Here is a 20,154-nt window from a genome sequence, read left to right on the forward strand (position 1 = left end):
GACCAGGGTTATTTGCTGAGTCATTCCCATTTGTCCAGGCAGGATAGAGGTGCAGTAGGTGCACAAAAAATAATGGTAGACCATGAAGCGGGGCGCACTAAGAAGCCAATAATAATGAAACACGTGGAATAATTTGTCTTTACTGTGCAGTCCTTATCATGGTGCTGTGTTTGCTGTGAAAAAGATTAGATTGAAGAATTCGGAAACAAAGTGGTCCCCACTCAAAAAACCATTTATGGTTTTTATTGAAATTATCTATCTCATAATTTGTTTGGAATACTGTTTTTGGAAATTTGGGAAAATAATTTTTACAATAAAAATATGGCTATTTATGGTTTTTAATAAAATAAAATATACGAACGTACCCTTTTCAAAATTTCCAATTTTATGCTTACTTTTTACGTGCGTTTAAAAAAAATGTTAACATGCAACGATTTGAGATTGGAATTTATTGAAAAATTAGATGGATTCCTATGCAGGAATATTTGCACCCACAATAAAATCTAGAAGAAAAAACGAAGTTCTTCACCGACCCATTCGCGAAGAGATCAGTTGATCTTCACTTCACATAATTGATATTTTGATGATTTCGATAATCACATTTTCCTTGAGAAAATGCCTTAAAGTAAGGAGACTTGATTTCAACCTACTTTGTTCTTGCATATACAATATCTATTGTGCTCAATCTGACACACTAAGATACATAAGTAAGACAATGGATTCAGTTGAACGTATCTAAAAGTAGGGTTGTTGAAACGCACATCGTACTCTACATCTCTCCTTCTCTTATTTATAGAAGGATTCTCCTCAGGTTGACTCAAATAGATCAACTCGTAGGATTGTCGGGTCTATCCGATCGGTCATTTGGATTCACGTTACTTCTTTAGTTTCAAATCCAATGAATTTAGTACATTTACTCGTTTATCCAAACTTTATCTTTTTTTCTCAATAAGTTCTCAAATTCTCTCCACAGCCTAATCTCACTCAATCTCATGAACATCAAGGACCAATATGGTAACAGAATTTTACGAAGAAAAAAACATAAATTTTGTTATATTACGTCTAACAGAATAATATTTTGCAGAAATTAGTTTTAGAAACAGTTATTTAATAATCTAAAATATATTAAAGAGAAATATTTTTCATATACGTTAAAGATTACTAAAATTACCACAACAATAATATTAATAATATTTTGGATATCTTCGTTGGCGTTTCTAATTTTAAATTATAATATTTGAAGTAAATATTATTAAATATTTTTAACGGCACTACACTGAATTATTTATTATTTCAAACATAATCATTAAAATTGGACCTTTTTATTGTCTAATAATGAAGGAAATTTCCTAATTGCGAAAAATAGTTTGCCTTGAAAGGAATGGTCCTTGTTAACATTAAAAAGGTGGTCCAATTGTAAATATTGTCGTTTTACGATTTTTTTTTCTTTCACGAAAATAGTTAACATTATAAAATTGGTAGATATGGAAGGAAATACCAAAAATAATTCTTAAAAAAACACATAAAATAACTCAACTTTATCAATAAACATCTATCTTTGTACTGACCATATCAAATTCCATGACTCAAAATTTGGCAGCTCTTTATTTTATTTTAAAAACATAAAAATAGTCTCTTTTTTATATTTCTCTCTTCTACGTGTCAAAATTTTAACAGTTGCATGGAAGATGTATGGTTTTAATACATTCTATCAGTTTCTATATCAAAACTTTTATGTTTGAACAACGAGTCTCTCCATGTTTTTATATATTCTTATGTAGGCATAAGTCGTGCTTTATTTATTTAATAATGTGGAAAAAACATAAAATTTTATCAAAATGGAAGAAAAAGCATAGAAGTCAAAATAGCAAATATATATATATATATATATATATATATATATATATATATATATATATATATATATATTCCAAATGGTAGGTTGTGGTGTAAAGCTTAAAGTGGGGAGTGGCTTTTTTTCCCTTTTATTGATTCTTTACAAAGCTGTCTGTTGTTTCTTTTAAAGCCATTAGCCACAGGGAAAAGGGTTTCAAAGATGAATAATGTCCCTTTTTATAGTAATAATATATTGGCAAATTTTTAAAATGAAGTATTTGCATTACAATAATGCTAATATATACACATCAAATCATCCATTTTTTCATTTTATAATCTTGGGTCGTGACTAGAGTTTAGTTTAGGAATAAGGATTTTTGATGTAGTTGCAGATATTTTTATTTTTTTATCGAGATTTGTTCGGTATTAGCGTCAGTACAAGATCGAAAGTCCAACTAAAGTTATAAATTTGTTGGGTCTATTTCAATTATTTAGATTATAAAATTTGTCCAACTCAAATTAAATGATCATATTTAGGTGATGATTCAACCCAATTTTTTGTTCGGGCTAATTTGGACTTTTTGAGTCAATCGATAGTAGTTTAAAGATTTATACCCTACTTTCATGCCTGGTGCTCGTTTAACATCATAATTATTTTATGAATACTAAAAAAATATAAAGTTAAAAAGCTATGTTTATATATGTATAACTTACTTTAAATATGACCTTTTGATTATGCAACTCTTTTCAAAGACAAAGACAAAATGCAGGAGGAATGAAACCAAAACCCAAAACCTGTTTAGGAATAATTTATTTTGGTTGGAACAAATTGGATGTAAGATCTATCAAGCAAGAATTTATTCTGATCGAAACAAATTATTAATAAAATTGTACGTGGTATACGAATAAATTATGAAAGAGGTCTAAAAAAATGAAGTAAATTCCAAAGAAAACAACCCTGAATTATTTAGACATGTCAAATTATTGTAGAATGTGAAGACATATAAAAGCTTTTAAAACTTTTCATAGAAAAATAAAAGTTGATATGTTTTGATTGGCATTCAATTGGACAAGGCATCATCCAACTACATAATGAATGCTTCTCTCTCTCACACAAAATTTTCTTTTCATGTGAAGAAGTCAACCCAAAATGTTTGATGATTCTAACTTCAATAAAAATTAAAAACTTTTATTAACAATTCACATACACTCTGACTATACTGAAAAGCTTGTTGAGTGACATTCTGTTTGTTGTTTTTGTTTTTAAATTTTATTAAAAAATATAATCATTTTGTAATTAATTTTGTTTTTTTTCCATATTATCAAATTTGTATAGAAATTTTTAGAAAGAATCAAAATAAGTTTTTTTTTTTTTTCAGTTTCCAATTTTGTTGCAAAACACAAATATAAACAATGTGAGTCATACAATTAATTATTTTTCTTTATTAAAAATAAAGGAACGAAAACAATAAACGAACGAGAGTGTCACTTAACGAGCTCTAAGTTTCATAATCAATTTAAAACTTGAAACTTTACCTCTGTAATGTGATGTAGAACCTATAAATATGGACGATTGTTAAAGTAGAGGCTTAATGGTGTTGTATTTGATGAGAGTATTGTCAAAAGTAGTGAAGATCTCAAGTTTAAAGGTTTAAATACTTTTTTTGTAACTGTATATTTATTTTTGTTTAGTTGGTGTTCATGTATTTTCAAGTTTTAAGATGTTCATTTTAATCTATGTACTTTAAACATTGATTCGTTTTGATTCAGACATTTTTTTGAAAATGACCATTTTGGTTTCTATTTATAAAATTTTAACATAAATTTTATACACAATGGAAACTTACAAGTTTATGGCAGTATTTCAAGATATTTAGTGAATGAAGTCGCATGCTAAAGTTTTGGTCGAAATAAATAAGATAAAATTGAAAAAATGGTTACTTTTTTTAAGTAAAGGAACCAAAATAAAAGTTTCGAAAGTATATGAATTAAAATGAACAAAAGTTTATAGAGATCAAAATAAACATTTCGAAATTACAAATACTAAAATGAACTAAAGTCGAAAATACATGAACCAAAAGAGTATTTAAACCAAATTTCCTATTTGCGTAGAGCTTTTTGGATAAAATTCAAAACAAAATTCATTCAAAGCTTAAATTTGCAGTCAAAATCTTACACTTACATCAAAAGGGGATGAAAACTTTCTTACTATATGTTTTTATTACAATACCAATCAATCAAATGGTTAAAAGAAGTAGAAGAAAGTCAACAATATGAAACAAAACAGAAAAGAAACAACAAAGAAGCCATTTGGTGGCAATGAGAAAAGTAAAAGAAAACTCCCTCAAGCTTGATCAAATAGAATATCAGAGGCCAGATTTGAAGGGCACTTGTGCCTTTGAGATCCAATCTTTACCATCAATGAAGGATGAAACTGTGAACTTTTTGGCAGTTTTGTTGTCAATATTCCTCACACCCTTCCATTTGACCCTTTTGGCTGTGGAAGAACCAGGGCCATAGTTTTGGAACTCTGCATAGAATATGGTGTCTGGTGCTGATGTTCCTACCCATGGCAGCCACCCAGTTGGCTGAATCAGGCTCCCGAGGTAGTTCTGCATGAATACCGTCGTTGAGTAGTTCTTCCACGGACGACCGAGGTACGTTTCGGTAGCTTTCAAGTTCTCGTATGGTGTGATGGAAGAGTCTTGTATGGAAATGCCAGTGTTTTGGTTAGGATCAAACCGGCCTTGAGCAGTGATTGTGTTCTTTTGGCCTAAAAGAGGCAACTTGGGCAAAATGGTGCAGTTCTGCAGAACTACTGCTGAGTTACCAAAGATGAAATCAACCGTGCCCTCGACCGTGCATTCGCGGTAGAATTGACGGTTCGAGTGTGCGTAGAGAGTGTCTTGGTATGCATCCATTTTACAGCGGTAGAAGATCGATTGGTCCGAGGTTGACATCAGGGCGACCGCCTGGTGTTTGCTCGGTCCAGCGATGTTCTGGAAACCCATGTCTATGGCAATAAAGCCTTTGCCCTTTGCAGCTGCACAAAAAACGAAAACATACATGAAAATTAGAGAATGAAATTGTTATCCAACGGACTGAAGAATCCGTTGTTTTTCCCTCTTACCAAATGTTGCAGATGAAAATGTTGGAGTCCCATCTATGAAATTGAGTTTGGCAGTTACAGTGGTGGCATTCATTCCATCACCAATCATCACCACATTCCATTTGTTCTTCCCAACTTCAACATTCTCCTTGTAAGTTCCCTTCTTCACATAAATCACAGTGCTCTTCTTGCTCTTGTCAGGAACTGCCTTGAGAGCAGCACTGATTGTCTTGTACTTCCCCGAACCGTCTTTCGCCACAACGATGTCAGCCTGCTTCCTAAGATCACGCTGAGCGAGCTTTCGGAGTATCGGGCGTGCCCAATCTGCACTGCTCTGATGATTCTCATAACTCATCAACCGCCGTAGATTGAGCGAATCCGTAATTTTCGAAAAGAATGACACAATGGCAAGGCCATTGCTTGTCAATTCAGTAGAGTTCTTCAAGTAATTGGCAATGCTGTTCCTCAAAGTCGGATCGACTTCCTCGAGGCCTTCAATGCACGTCTGCTGGTAAGTAGCAGCCGAAGTTAGCCATGTTTTAAGATCATCCACAGCTTTCAGCAATGTAATTTCAGTAGAAGAGAGTGAGATATTCAAATGATCCAATGCCAAGTCCAAAAGTTCATGGCAACTTTCCAAAGCCAATTTGGTTCTATTGTCAGTTGAATTGGTAATGGCATGCTTGAAAACATAGTCGGCTGCTCGCGACAGTTCGCCAAGCGCCAGTTGAACCGAAAGCTTGCAGATCTGGCCCGGGTCGAGGCGGCTCGAGTTAGACAAAGGTCCGAAAGCATAGTTACACGTCTCCGGATACAAAGTAACATCACAAACTGCTTTGATGGAACTTGAAAGAGCAGAATTGCCATTGCCATTGCCATTGCCATCATCCTTAGAACCATTTCTAGTCCCAAACACAACAGCAACAACAACAGCAACAAGAACAACAGAGGACAGCACAATGACAGCAATCCTCTTCCGGGTCCTCCGGGAAGCGTCGAGCCTCAGCTGGTCGGTTTCGTCGACCTTACCGTAAGGTCTGAGCAGAGACATGCTTTCAATTCCTCACCTTCTTGATCTTCTGTGCAAAACAAAGACTTGTTTTTGGTGAGATGGGAAGGTGTGGATTTGTTAGAACAATATATAGAGAGGAGATTGAGTTCATAATTTGGATTGGTTTGAAGAATTTAACACGGTTTTACGTGCAAAGCACTAGAGAATGAAGTGGGAAGAGATGCAAATACTTCATTTCATGATTTCTGTTTTATATTTTTTGTTAAACTTATTTATTCAATTAGTTTTGTTTGTAGTTCAAAGTTCATACACGGTGCAGAATACTGCATCTCACGTTGCAGCATGATATCAAATTTGTTGAATTTTTTTTTTCCTTCATCACATAATTTAATATATGTATATAAAAACAAATTGCTCGCCTCTCTCTCTCTCTCTCTCTCTCTCTCTCTCTCTCTCTCTACAGCTAAATTTGTTCAAAATATCTTTATTCATTTTGCTTCAGAGAGAGAGATGAACATTTTTTTTCCTCGTTCAAATTCTCATTACAGCATAAAGCTCTGACACTGTCATTGACTTCTTCTTTCCCGGCAATGAGCCTTTTTTTTCCTTTTTTTTTTTTTGCTAAATAATGGTGATTTGATCTGGTTGGACGTTTTTTCAATTTAGTCCTTATTATTTAAATTTCTTTATTATGTTACTCACTATTTAACATTTTTCCATTATAACCTCGTATTTTGTAAATATTAAAATTGGTCGATGATAAATTTATAGTATTATACTTAGATGATGAAATAGTTAAAAGAGTAAAGTTTTTAATCTTTCTTAAATTCTACTAACTCAGTAAGTGACTCACTAACAAAAAGGACATAATTGAAAAGTGTTAAAATTTAAGGACTAAATTAAAAAGATAATCCATCCTTGAGACTAAAACACATCTTTAATTTTTCTTAAAGGCATTATTTATCAAAATTCATCATAATGGACTGAATATCCAATAATTTATACATATATAAAAAAAAGTCAAATAAAAATAACATTCAAAAAAAAATTGGGAAGAGAGAGAACTTGAATTCATAACTCAGGGAGGCAGTGCCAATAATTTATTAACATAACCTATACTACTTTGTTATTTAATTTACTAATACAAAATCGGCTGTGGTCAATCTGAAGGTTATTCTTCAAAATAAAAATTTATACGACAAATGTGCACATTTTATTGTTTTGTTTGGGGGTTGGTGGGGCGTGGGGGTCACGAATTATTAAAATTTATATGTTTACTTAAAATAACAAGAACATTTAGTGAAGAAAATGGAAGAAAGTTTCATTTATTATAATAAACTGATAATTAGTGGGTGTTAATTTCATAGTTATAAACAAATAATCTTGACATGGTATATATAACTGAGATTAATAGTTTAGAATTTTTGAGTTAGAATTACTTATATATTTTTTAATCTACTGGTTTTGAAGTTCTTGTGCAAATGGTAATTAAAAGAAAGAATAAATTACAGCCATTATATAACGAATCTATGAAAGCAAATTGCAAGGAGGACAACCATTTCAACTATGAAAGCATATCCAAAAAATCTACAAAGTTCTCATGGAGCAAAAAGTAATTTTGCCAATTAACTTTAAAAGAATAAAAAGAGTTGGAAGTGTACAATTTTAGGCATGGCAGTAAATCAAGACATTCATCATATTTTCCTACCATTTCACTCATTTCTTTGCTATTTAAGCCAAACACCGTGTTCAAAGATATGGTGGTGATAATAACCAAAATGTTCGAGCCACTGCATTTTCCCGACACGAATCAACCCTAGCGACAAACCTAGAAGCTGCCATCATCAACTTCTCATTCCAAACGTCTCATTTTTAGACCGTACTTAACATTTATTGGTTAGCACCCATCGTTTACACACCACCACAAAAGTTTTGACAACGAATAGAAATAGATAAATTTCAAAAAAAAAAATGAAGTGTTGTACGACAATTAAGAGAAGATGAAAGAGATGGCATATAATTTTGTCTATATATTGTCATGTTGACCTGAGGAGAAATGTGATGAAACAACAAAACTATCACGCATGGTTTCTCTAATATGAACTCAACTCAGAAAGTGAGGAATTTCTTTATATTTAGACGACTCGATACAGGCTCAAGTCCAAAATTCAGGGTTGATTTCAATAACACATCAGCATAACCATAAAAATAAGCAGGGGATTGGAGAAATCTAATAATTTAAGAGCGTAGAGGATCGACATTACGTTATAAGCCACTCATTTTTTGCCACCGCCCGAAACGTTAAATTTGAAGAATATTATATCTCCATCTTGAACCACGTAAGTCTTTCCCTCTTGTTTGTATTTCCCAGCAGCCTGTAAAAGAAGGATGAGAGAAATAATAATTTTAGCCCCCTGCTCCAAATACAATAAGGATAATTATGATGCAAAACGTCATTGTGCTAGTAATTAGGCTAGGCTAGGAACTTATTTGGATCACAGAGATGGAGTTATGCGGTTCTACTCACCGTCTAAGACGCATAAAGTCGATGATAAAGTTGCTTTTTGTAAGTTGTTAATATGAAACTAAAGTGATGGCAGATTAATTATGTTTTGATAATATTGTCATTTATCAGAAAATGGTTAAAGTTCATGGTTTAAAACTCAAAATCTAATACAGCAAGAATCCAGCTTGAATATATATACCTTGACTGCTGACTCACTGCCAAGTTCCTTGAGATCCTCAAATTTCATAACCTAGCCAATATAAAAAATTAGGATAACATCCAACGAATATTCCAAAATGATAAAAAAGAAATAAAAAACAGCTAATAGTATTCTAGTAATAAAAAGCCAGCATGGACATGAAAAAAGGTCAGAAGCGTAATTCGACCCAAAAATCACCCCAGCCCAAGAACTTAGGGGCTCTCTTTATTGACGAATGAATCTACGACTAAAATTGTTTAGATACAACATAAGCATCAAAGGCTCATAATTACCTCAGCACAAATGAACCCTCTCTCAAAATCAGTATGGATTGCCCCTGCAGCTTGAGGAGCCTTCGTCTGTCGCCTAATTTGCCAGCATTTTACCTGCAAAGGTAAATAATATGAATTGGATCAAGCCAACAGTTATCACAGCAAGGTGTGAACTGCACAACAAGCAAGGAAGAATCTGGCACGGAAACAAAACTTAATCTCACAGTTAGAGAACAAGAAATGGGAGACTTATATTAACAATCACAATTTCCACCATTTGGAACAATCAAAGGAGACAAACAGAAGGTATTCTACACTGAAGAAAGAAGATGAAAGAAAGAAAATTTATCTGATAAATACGACTATTTAGTGGTGGTGAAAACTGGAAAAGTGATAACTAAATCAGACGGAATAGGTATAGTTTTTAGATTTTCTTAAGTTTGAGAAATGAACTATGGTTACATTTGTATTTCAATCAAATTAAATTTAACCAAACAAAATTACTCAAATAAATTGAAGTGTTTTCATCGTGATTAAGAATTTTGTGTAATTGGAATAGTAAGTGAACTATTAAAAGGGAAAAAGAAAGTGAGACTTGAAACAAGTACAAAAACATAGAACTCGTGCAGTGCTAGCCACACTGAACCAATCGGGGTTAATCCAATTAGATTTTTCAAATCTTTTGGTTTAGTTTCGTTCACTCGAGTTCATTCAATAACAATGAACCAATCAATTCAGTAGTTCAATTTTCAAAACTGACAGAGTCCAACTGGTTTTCATCCCTATAATTTAGCCGGCCCTAGTTTTGAACTTTTTTCTTAATGGAAAAACTAGCTTTTAAATAAGAATGAAGAATATAAAAGAGGAAAACAAGACAACAGTCCAAAAAGAATCCACCAAGAAACTAGCAAGCTATACAAAAAAGGAACCCCGTCCAAAAAAACCATGCCTAAAGGATGGTTATAAACTAGATACTTTAGAGTTGTGAGAATGAAGTACATCTTATCATAACCCATCACTACCACCCCCCTACTTGACCCGAGTTTGAAGTTAACCCCCGTCCAACACCTGAAATAAATAAGGTCCATAATTTTAACTACTAAAATATATTCATCTTCAGCAGAGAGAAGGCACGCTTCTTTAGTGGTGTACTCCTATGGCTCTGATATCATTCACATATGACACCAAAGAGAAAGCATCAATACTAACTTCAGAACACAAGCAATAGTCGAGAATATTTAACAATCACCAAAGGCAAAAAATGGTAATACTGTAAGTAATCCTAGACTAACTATTGCTTTTAAGAGGCATAAAGTTCATAGATAGTAGATACATGTAAATAGTTATGAAACATATTTTACCTCATCAGGACCTGCAGTGAAAAAGTATATGAGATTGATCGCCGAGAACCCGGTCTTTATGATCTTTGGAAGGCCACTGTAACAATGTTAACCATGTTCATTGCTCAATTCTGTATCAAATTATCATAATACATTGTGAAGTTTCAAAAGCGTTGTGGAGGTAACACTGTTTGGTCATACAGTTTGGCAGGCTTTTTTTTCACCTTCCTCAAACATATTCTACTGGCATATATTTTCACGTGGCATGCCAACAGAATACTTATGTGGGAAAGCAACTCAATCAGAGTAGATGGGTTTGTTTGAAAATAAACATCACCACAGCATGAACTAGTAGAATTTTTCATCAATGCAAGATTGTATATATTTGTGTACTTCATTAATAAAACAAGATATTTGATGTCATGTATTATTAATTATAATTCAATAATTATTTTAAATGATTTAATAATTAATAATATTATATTCATAAAAGATAAATATTATTGCCATGTTTTTAATTATAGTACTAAATTATCTTATTTTTTGTAACTTATTTTTTCTCCTTTTCTTTAATTTTTCCCCTTTTTTAGTCCTCATATAACAAAAGCCAAGACTGGACACTCACCTTTGTATCTTGTTCTCTTCACAATACTTCGCTACTTCATCTGGGGCCATATCAGCAAGATTTCTTTCTAACACACCACTGAAAGGAATAATCGTTTCACCACCGTGTTCCTGCACCCTATAATTTGGAAAGCATTACTTGATTATTTGCAACAAGCAAATCCCACTTGAAGAAATAAAATTCAATTGAAAGTAGCATCACAATGCAAGAAGAAAAAAAGAAGAAATTAAATGTGCATGAACGTTAAACAAGATTGCTTTCATGTGCAATCCAATCCATAAATAGCATGTGTATTAAACGAAGGATAACTAATTCAAATAATTAAATACTTTAATAGAGAGGGGAAAATCAAAACTTCCAGTTAAAGACTAGCAAAGCAAAACCAATGATGAACATATTGAGCATGTGAACACAAGACAGCAATATTTTTCTAATTTTATCACCAGTAGTCAGAAAGTAAATCTGACATTAATTTAACAAGTTATGCATGTTCACAAAAAATTAAAAAGATATATTGCACAAAGAGACACCACAGAAGATCATGATAATATCCCCAACATGATAAATTTATGTAACAGTCCGAAAATGTGCACACAAGAACAAAGAAACACAATAAGTGTGGGAGTAGGAAATGACAAAAGATATAATTCAAAATATAGATTACAAACCAGGCATGAATCTTGGGGAGAAACTTATTCTTTTTTCTTTGATAATCTTTCTCCGTCATGTTAACCTATAAAATGTAAAAGTCAACATCCAGACCATACAAAAAAATATAGGAGTAGAAAACAGATCGTACACAGATTTAGATCAATAGGTTATGCTGTGGATGTCTTACTGGATTCTCAATGAGAAAACCAGGGAAAAAAAAAACAATTTACCCCCACAGGTCCTAAATTGACTTCAAATGTCAAAAATCTAGCGAATTGCATTATAGTGATCTCACACAATAGTATAGCTTTAGAAGGTTCAACCTTGTGACAACAATAAAATTCAATCTGGCAAAGAGGACTTATTTTTGTCTTGTATCGTGCAGCTGCTGGGTTTCGAGGCATAGGCAATGTTTTATAAGGTGCACTAAAGTATAATAGTCCTTTTTTTTTTTTTGATATTCGTGAGTGTCTGGACCAACTTACGCGTACCTCGACTAATCTCACAGGACAACCGTCTGACCCTACAACATTTTGTGCCGGAAAACACACCGGAATTACTAATTCCTAAAGTACTTAGCCATCATGGAGTTTGAATTCATTCTCTCTTAATTAATCCCAGGGCCTTTTAACCAATGAGTCGCCCATAATGGTTGTATAATAGTCCTCTAGAGCTTAAGCATGAAGTGCAAAAAGCGTTTTTTGAGCCACACAATAGAAGAATGTAAAAAAATATATATCTGATAAAGGTAATTATGAATAATAAGGTAATGAAAAGTTTAAAAAATTATAGATTTTATAAGAGATTGTGGAGAAAATGAACATTTTCTAAGGATATTTCTTAGGCTTTTTCTATACTAAAAAAAAAGTTTTAATTATGAGGACCATGACTCAAGTTTTTCATTAAGGGAAGCGAGGTCTAGGGAAGGATTTTCTGAGGCGCACTTTTTAAATCACTGAGCATAGGTTCTATTTTTTTTTTTTTGGAATTTCTATGATCTACTTATAGATTTCATATTCTATTTGGTTTCTTTGATCCATCCATCACATTTTTCCCCCCATCCATCACATTATAAAGTATTTGTCCCTCTTCAATGAAATATCTCAGTATCTTAGAAACAACATTAAGGTCCATCTCAGTGGTCATTTAATTTCTCAAAGAAAGAAAACCCCAGCTCACCTCAAGCAGGAATCCATTTCCACCAGACAGACTTTAAAATTTTTTTATATTTACTTGAACAATAAATACTAAAAGACATTATTCTTTTATATATATATATGAGAAACGATTATATTTTGATCAAATGCTGAAAGACATTATTCAAAACAAAAAAAATACTAAAAGACAAGATAATTGGGAAGAACATCTATATTTTGATTATTGCAGCAGACAGCTCATTGAAAATGATACGACTTACTAAGTAAACAACCGGCTTGGCCGTGAGCAATTGAAAAGTATTGAGAATCTCAACATCAGCAGCTTTCCAATCACCCAAACGAACATCTTTACCCTCCTCAAGTGACGCCTTAACCTGAAAATGTAATCACGTCCATTAATTTACTTCATTGAGCATTAATAATATTGTTTTTGTTCTCTACCTCCCTCAATGTTCTAGAAATTATCGCTCATCAAGGTAAATTAACCTCCAATAAGTGATGCATAACTAAAGAGTACCAAAAATTACATCAGACTGGAAAGTAGATGAAGAGAGAACACATTCACAACAAAAACAAAATTCCAAGTATGGAAACCACACCTTTTGGCAGCATTCTAGTTCTATCTTCAACTGCTTGTCATTGCTTCTCTTCATGCTCTTCTCAATATCCTCAATTTTATTTTTCATAAATTCAATATCCTAGGAGGAGACATAATTGTAAATGAACGAGACATACTCAGAGATGCATATCAGGGAGACAAGGCACTGACAGTATCATTTTAAAATAAGTAAAAGTGAGGAGGAAAAACATATCTCATGAACTTAGTTTCATGGTTGTTCCTAAATTTAACAGCTAATAATAATTTTAACAAAAATAAATGTATGGATTTTAATATTCATGTCAAACGGCATAGCTTCAGACAGTTTTGTTCAGGAAATCAACCTTTTGGCCGAAATCGAATAAAAAGAGCTGAACATCCCCTTTCCCTCATACCAAAATAAATAAATTCACACAGAGTATGAAAGATAGTTACTTTTACCATTTTATAAATATTATAAACTATAAATTTGTAGAAGCAGTATTGAGAGGAGCCCAATAATTCAAGTATCTTCACGTCGATGTTAGGGGATGCCTAACACCTAACATTTTGATCCACAGGACACATAATGTCACCCATGCTCCTAGGTGATGGAATGATAGAATTGAGATCTAAGATTTAGTTTTACTTCTTAAAACACGTAAAAGACCTCATTCTTGCCTCTTGGTAAAATTATTCAATGTGGCGAAGGCCACCACATTGCGTTGCCCCTATGAACCCTTGGATACATAAGTGAAACCATACTTTTTAGTCTCTCCTACATCAAGGATCATCCTCCTTAAATAATTTCTCCCCATTCTTGAGAGTGCAAAACATTTACTATTCTCAACTTGACAGTAAACAAGAATGATTAAATTATTCAAAATGATCAGCCAGTAACACAAGTTTCACTCCAACATTATAATTTAAATACAACAGAAATTGCAAAATAAGGCAAACCTTCAAGCGTAGTTCTTCACTGATAACCTCTAAATCCCTAACAGGATCCACGGTATCATCAACATGGATAATATCTCGATCTTCAAATGCACCTAGGATAAAAAGAAAGATGAAGAGAAAAAAATATAAGATAAAGCTTATGGTGCACAAGAACCAAACTGATCTATGGAACAACGTATGTACTTGCAAACTTGCAAATTGACAAACAAGACAGTAACTCCAAAACCAATTTACCACCATCCAACAATTAAATAGGAAGGAAAACTTTTCATTAAAAAAAAGGTACGAGCAAAAGCTGCAGCCACATTGGTAAGGAAAGCAGCCCAAATCTATATAAACTTCCGAATGTAATACTCGTGAGAAATAATTTTTAAAGAAATTGGCAAATGAGAAAACTTTAAATGATATAAAAAAATTGTGATGATTTAGACAAAAGAGACCCTCTTCTAGATTGTTAAATCAGTGCATTAATGCAATCGCTTGAAAGCTACAAAACTGAAAATCATAGGGCACAGTCAATGTAGACATCTTACGTAGAACATGGAAAATGCCATCAACAGCACGGATGTGTGACAGGAAGCTATTTCCCAACCCCTGTCCTTCATGAGCTCCTCGAACTAGTCCAGCAATGTCATGGATTTCTAGAAATGCCGAAACCTATACATTAAGAACACATCAGGTTGACGCAATACAAAACCTGAGTTATGCACACAATATCCAAAATTTTTAAATGTATACTATTTTTAAATAAAATAGCATTTCGTTTGTATGATAAATTCTAATAAGCAAGTTATTCAGAATTCTTTCCAAACCGCTGGAGCAGGGGTTGAGAAATCCTGACCCGGGCCAGGAGAAACCCACAAAACTACCTCTAACTTTAAGTCCTTTTAGCAACCTCAACAAAACCTTCACAAGCTTCATTGATAGCCTTGATGACTCCATAAATCCGAATGTATGCCGCTAATTTTAATCCAACCACCATAAGGGGTATAAATGTGATTCCTTTATGAATAGTAGCATCTCATTTTTCATAAATAATAAAACAAATTGTTAATGGTAACCAAATCTTTGTTCATATAGAAAATTGGAAAAGGAAACCTGGTGTGACTGAGATCACCCATAGCAAGGCTTTCTCTAATTGGAAAGGGTTAAGAGATCATCTAGGGCCAATGAAATCTTGAACTGCACCAAGGATTTTCAACCAGTCATAGTTAAAGCATTTGCATTTAATAACTATAACAACATCCCTATAGATCAAATCCACTGTGGTCGAGCAGGATAAGCGAGGAAGGCAGGTTTGGTAACAGTGGGGGTGGAGGTTTAGGTTTTTATGGAAGTTGTTAATCGTGTTAAGGAAACTTTTTTTTTATATCCATATGTTCGGGCCAGCTTACGCGCACCTCGACTATTCACGGGCCAACTGCCTGACCCTACTACATTTGGTTGACAAGGAAACTCGTAGGATATTAAATCCTAGGTAGGTGGCCACCATGGTATGAACTCATTCCCTCTAAGTCCTTTGCTATTTATATTGGCCCTCATCGACCACTTGAGTCATCCCATGACGGTTCATGTTAAGGAAACTTTTACGACCCCCTTCCTAATCATTTAAATAACCATGTTGCAACATTTTCTTCCCTCTCCATCAACTTTATAGATTCAAATCAACGATGAAGCCTACGTGGTTTGAGGTTTTCTCCACCTTGATGTAATCACCAAAATGTTTTTTTTTTAATTTAATATCATTCCTAGGGGCAAGAGAATAGTTTGAAAACAATAATAGAGCTAGGTGAGAGATGAAAAGTGGATAGAGCAAATCATCCAATGCACCTTAATGTAGTCAACCTTCAAACACCTTTGCCTCCCTCTAGGGTTACCAGGAGATGGTATGGCACATCTTCTTATGCATGGGGGTTCGTGCTTCAGCACTTTGATTTCAAATTTCATAGAATACCGTCAAAACTTTGACACCACATAAAAATCTTATCAAATTGAAATTCTAATTAAAACCATCATAAAAGACGTCCTTTTACAAAAAAAAAATAATAATTTAAGTAAGAACAAAAAAAAATAAATAAATAATTTTTAAAAACAGGTAAAAAAAATCAAGTTGATGGGAGATTAAGTAAAAATTTTGCATTACCACATCATCGATAGCTTAGTACTCAACTGGCTTTGTGCACCTAATTTACTGCTTTAGCGCACAATGTGCATATGGAAGCATACTATTGCACCATTACTAAAACTTGTATCACTATAAATTTTTACATTTCTGCTAGAAGAACCAAATAAGCAACAACTATCCAGCACCGACTGAAAGTTGAACAGCTAAACAGTTTTAACATCAGATGCTACAAAATAACTATATATATATATATTTATACAGAGAGAAAAAAAAACCTATAAAAGTGCCTTCAAATAGATTCTACACATTATCTCATTGATGGACAAACTAAACTGAATAATTCTGAACTGTTAATAGCTTGAGAACAGTAAGCAGACCTCGCTTTTAGGTTTGAATAAGTTGCAAAGCCATTCGAACCGCTCATCAGGCACGTTGACTCTGGCTTCATTGGGTTCAATAGTGCAAAAAGGGAAGTTTTCAGCAGGAATTGACAGCTTCGTGAGTGTGTTGAAAAGAGTAGATTTGCCAACATTAGGCAATCCAACCTGAAATCTCAAACAAAAAACAATCACAGGAATGAAGCGATAGCTGATCAGCACTCAAGTACAACACTACGCTTTTGGAAAATAATGCTCAGAAGTGTCGCAAACCAAAAAATAAGAGGTCAATCTGCAGAACTTCCAAAAATACACTAAACCAATCCAAACCTTTGTTAAATCGGTAAATAAAGACTGTTAAAGAAGAAGAAAAAAAACAATAAGCTTTGTATACTGATAAAATGATACATCTGAAGCACTCGCGTCCCGGATTAGAAACCACGCGTTCAAGTAAGATTACTAACAAGCAAATGGAATTAAAATAAAAAATAAAAAATCAATAGCTCGCACAGTGTGATTAAACTTCATTCTTGGCGATTTGCAGTTTCCATGCAGCCAGATAAAACAGAGCTGGAAATTAATCCACTGGAATTCAGAAAAAAGGGATGATCGAAGTAAGAACATACAATTCCAATCTTGAGATGAGAAGAGAAACGGCCAAGAATGGGTCGTTCAGCCGGAGCTTCCTTGGATTTGGCACCTTTGGGAGGCATTGCGGAAAGGGAGTCGAGGTTGAGCAAGGTTCGGAATTGAGAAAGCAGAGTAGCCGAAAACGAGGAGGCCCAACCCAACTGTTTAAACCCTAGCAATACCAAATTCACTCACTCGCGTTTCCCAAACGCTGACCCGGTTTACCATGTAATATCAGTCAAAACCAACAACATTCTTCTACTTCTTCCATTAAATCAACTCAACTTTTTATTTTTTATCTTTTCCTCCTTTGAGTAAAAACTGTAATTTCTGTTGAAGTTTTTCCCCCTTGGATAATTGTATTATTGTTTTTTTTATATCAGGTAATTGGATTATTGTTATTATTTCTTTTTTTTTCCTTTTATTTCTCTGTCTTTGGAATGATGCAATGTGCCTCAGTTTTAATAAAACTAGTTCTTTTTTCTTTTTTTTAACTCATCCTTCCATTTTCAATAAATTTAGCCAGTAACTTTAGGATAGTCTACCAAAACTCATTAATTTAAACAAAAATCAAAATATGCTTTCAATCCTTTAGATTTTGAGTAGGTATCTATTTGATCTCTAACATTTTAGAGTTTATATATTTTGTTTTCGAGGTTTGAAGTAGATGTTTATTTAATAAATTATGTTTTAAAATAGACACTGTATTTGAAGTTTGAAAATAACTCTACATAGTTTATGAATTACTTTTTTGTTGACTGGTGTTGAAATGGTTAAAGATGAACAAACTATCACTCAACTAAAATGTTTAAGCAGATAGGTTGTATGAGTATCTCAATCAAAATGGTGCAGCAATTAAATGGTTGATTCTGCGAAATATATAAATTCCAAAATTTTTTATGTTGATATTTCTTTCTTTCATTTTTTATACTATCTCCCTCATTTCACCTTCTTCATCCCCTCTACTAGTAAAGTTCATCACTGGCAACCGACCGCCGCCTCGATCCTCGCCAACCATCACCATCGTCGTCACCAACCTTTGGTGATCTTCGCAGGCCACAGAGAAGGGATGAAATAACGAGAGAGGGAGAAATTCCCCTCTCCCTGTTTACGACGTATGAGAGAGTGAGAACTCGTATTATTCCTTCCCCTTTCCCTTTCATTATTTTTTTTTTACCCAATCATCCATATTCCATCGTCATCCCATAAATCATAAATTCACACATCCATGCATTTTTCACTCTCTTCTTTGTTCAATCTTTATAATTGGCTAAGGTCATTGGAGGTTGGCGACGACAACAATGACAACTGGTGAAGATGACGGTCGGTGGTGAGCTTCAAAGAGGAGGCCATTTAAAAAGTGAAAGAGAGATGTCCATACATTAAAAAAATATATATATGTGTATATAATAATTTTTTTTCCACCATATAATTTTAACATGAGTTAACTAACCGTCAAAATAGTTTATGGACTATTGATGGACATCTATTCTTACTCTCATATGCCGAAAACATCTATTTATAAATTCTAAGGATGAAATATAAATCTACCGTTGACATGAATATACTTCAACGGTAATTAAGATATACTCATTTGTTCATTATTGGTAATCTCTCGTATCTCCCGTTGTACTACGAGAAAAAAAATATATAGAAACCTATTAAAATTCTCCAAACTCACGCGGGTGTATACGAGTTAACTTCTGGATTCATTTTATTTTTAAGTTTCATTATTTTTTTTAACAAGGCATGTATTATATATAATATAATTCATTAAATGCAAGTAATTTTTTTTTAATAATTTTTCAAATGAAAGTATACAACATTAGTTTGAGGCAAATATTGCCACACTTGTCAATGCCTATATCCATATATTAATAATTTAATTATTTGGTTCTTTTTTTCTTTTAATGTTTCATTCATTTGTAGCACTATTTTTCGGTACGACCATTTTGTAGCATGAATTACCATGTAGGTAAAAGTTTAATAAGTGTGTTACGTCACTAGTTGTTATTTTTTGAGTACAACTTGTGGGGTGGGAGATCGAACTCATACCATCTTAGTTTGAGATTTATGCTAATTTATGTCTCTTTGACGTGTTACATAACTATTTTAACGGTAGCCGTGTGATATAAATTTTACATATATGAAGTGATTTGAAAAAAAACTTACAAATTAAATATAACTATGTACTAAATTATTAATTTAGCTCTCTATATGCAACGTCAATTTAAAAACGACGGGTAAATTTGAAGAAGGAGAAAAAAAAATGGAGAAACAAACCCATACCTTATATATACACGAGATAAAGATGAATTTTCAATCTACAACTTTACAATTCACCCAATTATATCATAAATTTAAATAAAGCTTTAAATCTTACATTCAATTTTTTATAATTCACTCACTAGTAAAAAAAAAAAGTACAAATATAACAAAACTCACTAATTTCAGTTCATAACATCAATTTGGTACAAAATTGAAAATTGAAAATTAAATATTGTAAAAACCCACAACTAAAAAAAAAAGATCATATTCAACTAGAATTTTATCAATATTGCGCCAGATATATTTATAGTTCATTGAAAGTACTAATTCTTTTTTTTTCTTTTGAATAGCCGTTCGAATGGGAAACTTATGAAAAAGCTAAAAATTATCACCATTATTTAAGCTTTAAGGTAACTATTGCAATTTATTTATTTTTTTAGTAAAATATTTTAGCATTTTTCTCTCGTCTTTCCCAGATTTTTTTTTTTTTTTTTGTTTCTTTTCGATCTA

At 32.9% G+C, this 20,154-nt stretch overlaps 2 protein-coding genes across 2 annotated transcripts; both read right to left on the minus strand.

The window, feature by feature from the left end:
* Window positions 1-3,919: 3,919 nt before the first annotated feature.
* LOC111010791 (putative pectinesterase/pectinesterase inhibitor 24) lies at window positions 3,920-6,282 on the minus strand. The gene is made up of 2 exons (XM_022284348.2): window positions 4,967-6,282; window positions 3,920-4,879 (listed from the first exon to the last, which is right to left on the minus strand). The coding sequence occupies exons 1-2, from the start codon at window positions 5,994-5,996 to the stop codon at window positions 4,203-4,205; spliced, it is 1,707 nt and encodes a 568-aa protein (XP_022140040.1). The 5' UTR covers window positions 5,997-6,282; the 3' UTR covers window positions 3,920-4,202.
* A 1,685-nt stretch (window positions 6,283-7,967) lies between these two features.
* LOC111010792 (GTP binding protein) lies at window positions 7,968-17,596 on the minus strand. The gene is made up of 12 exons (XM_022284350.2): window positions 17,373-17,596; window positions 16,747-16,914; window positions 14,778-14,901; window positions 14,245-14,336; window positions 13,307-13,405; window positions 12,968-13,081; window positions 11,568-11,632; window positions 10,900-11,016; window positions 10,296-10,371; window positions 8,956-9,048; window positions 8,663-8,713; window positions 7,968-8,332 (listed from the first exon to the last, which is right to left on the minus strand). Exons 1-12 carry the CDS (start codon window positions 17,457-17,459, stop codon window positions 8,234-8,236), a joined length of 1,185 nt encoding a protein of 394 aa, XP_022140042.1. The 5' UTR covers window positions 17,460-17,596; the 3' UTR covers window positions 7,968-8,233.
* Between the last annotated feature and the right edge of the window lie 2,558 nt (window positions 17,597-20,154).

Source organism: Momordica charantia (assembly GCF_013281855.1).
Source record: "Momordica charantia cultivar OHB3-1 chromosome 3 unlocalized genomic scaffold, Mcharantia_2.0 BLBB01000003.1, whole genome shotgun sequence".
NCBI classification, from domain to species: Eukaryota; Viridiplantae; Streptophyta; class Magnoliopsida; order Cucurbitales; family Cucurbitaceae; genus Momordica; species Momordica charantia.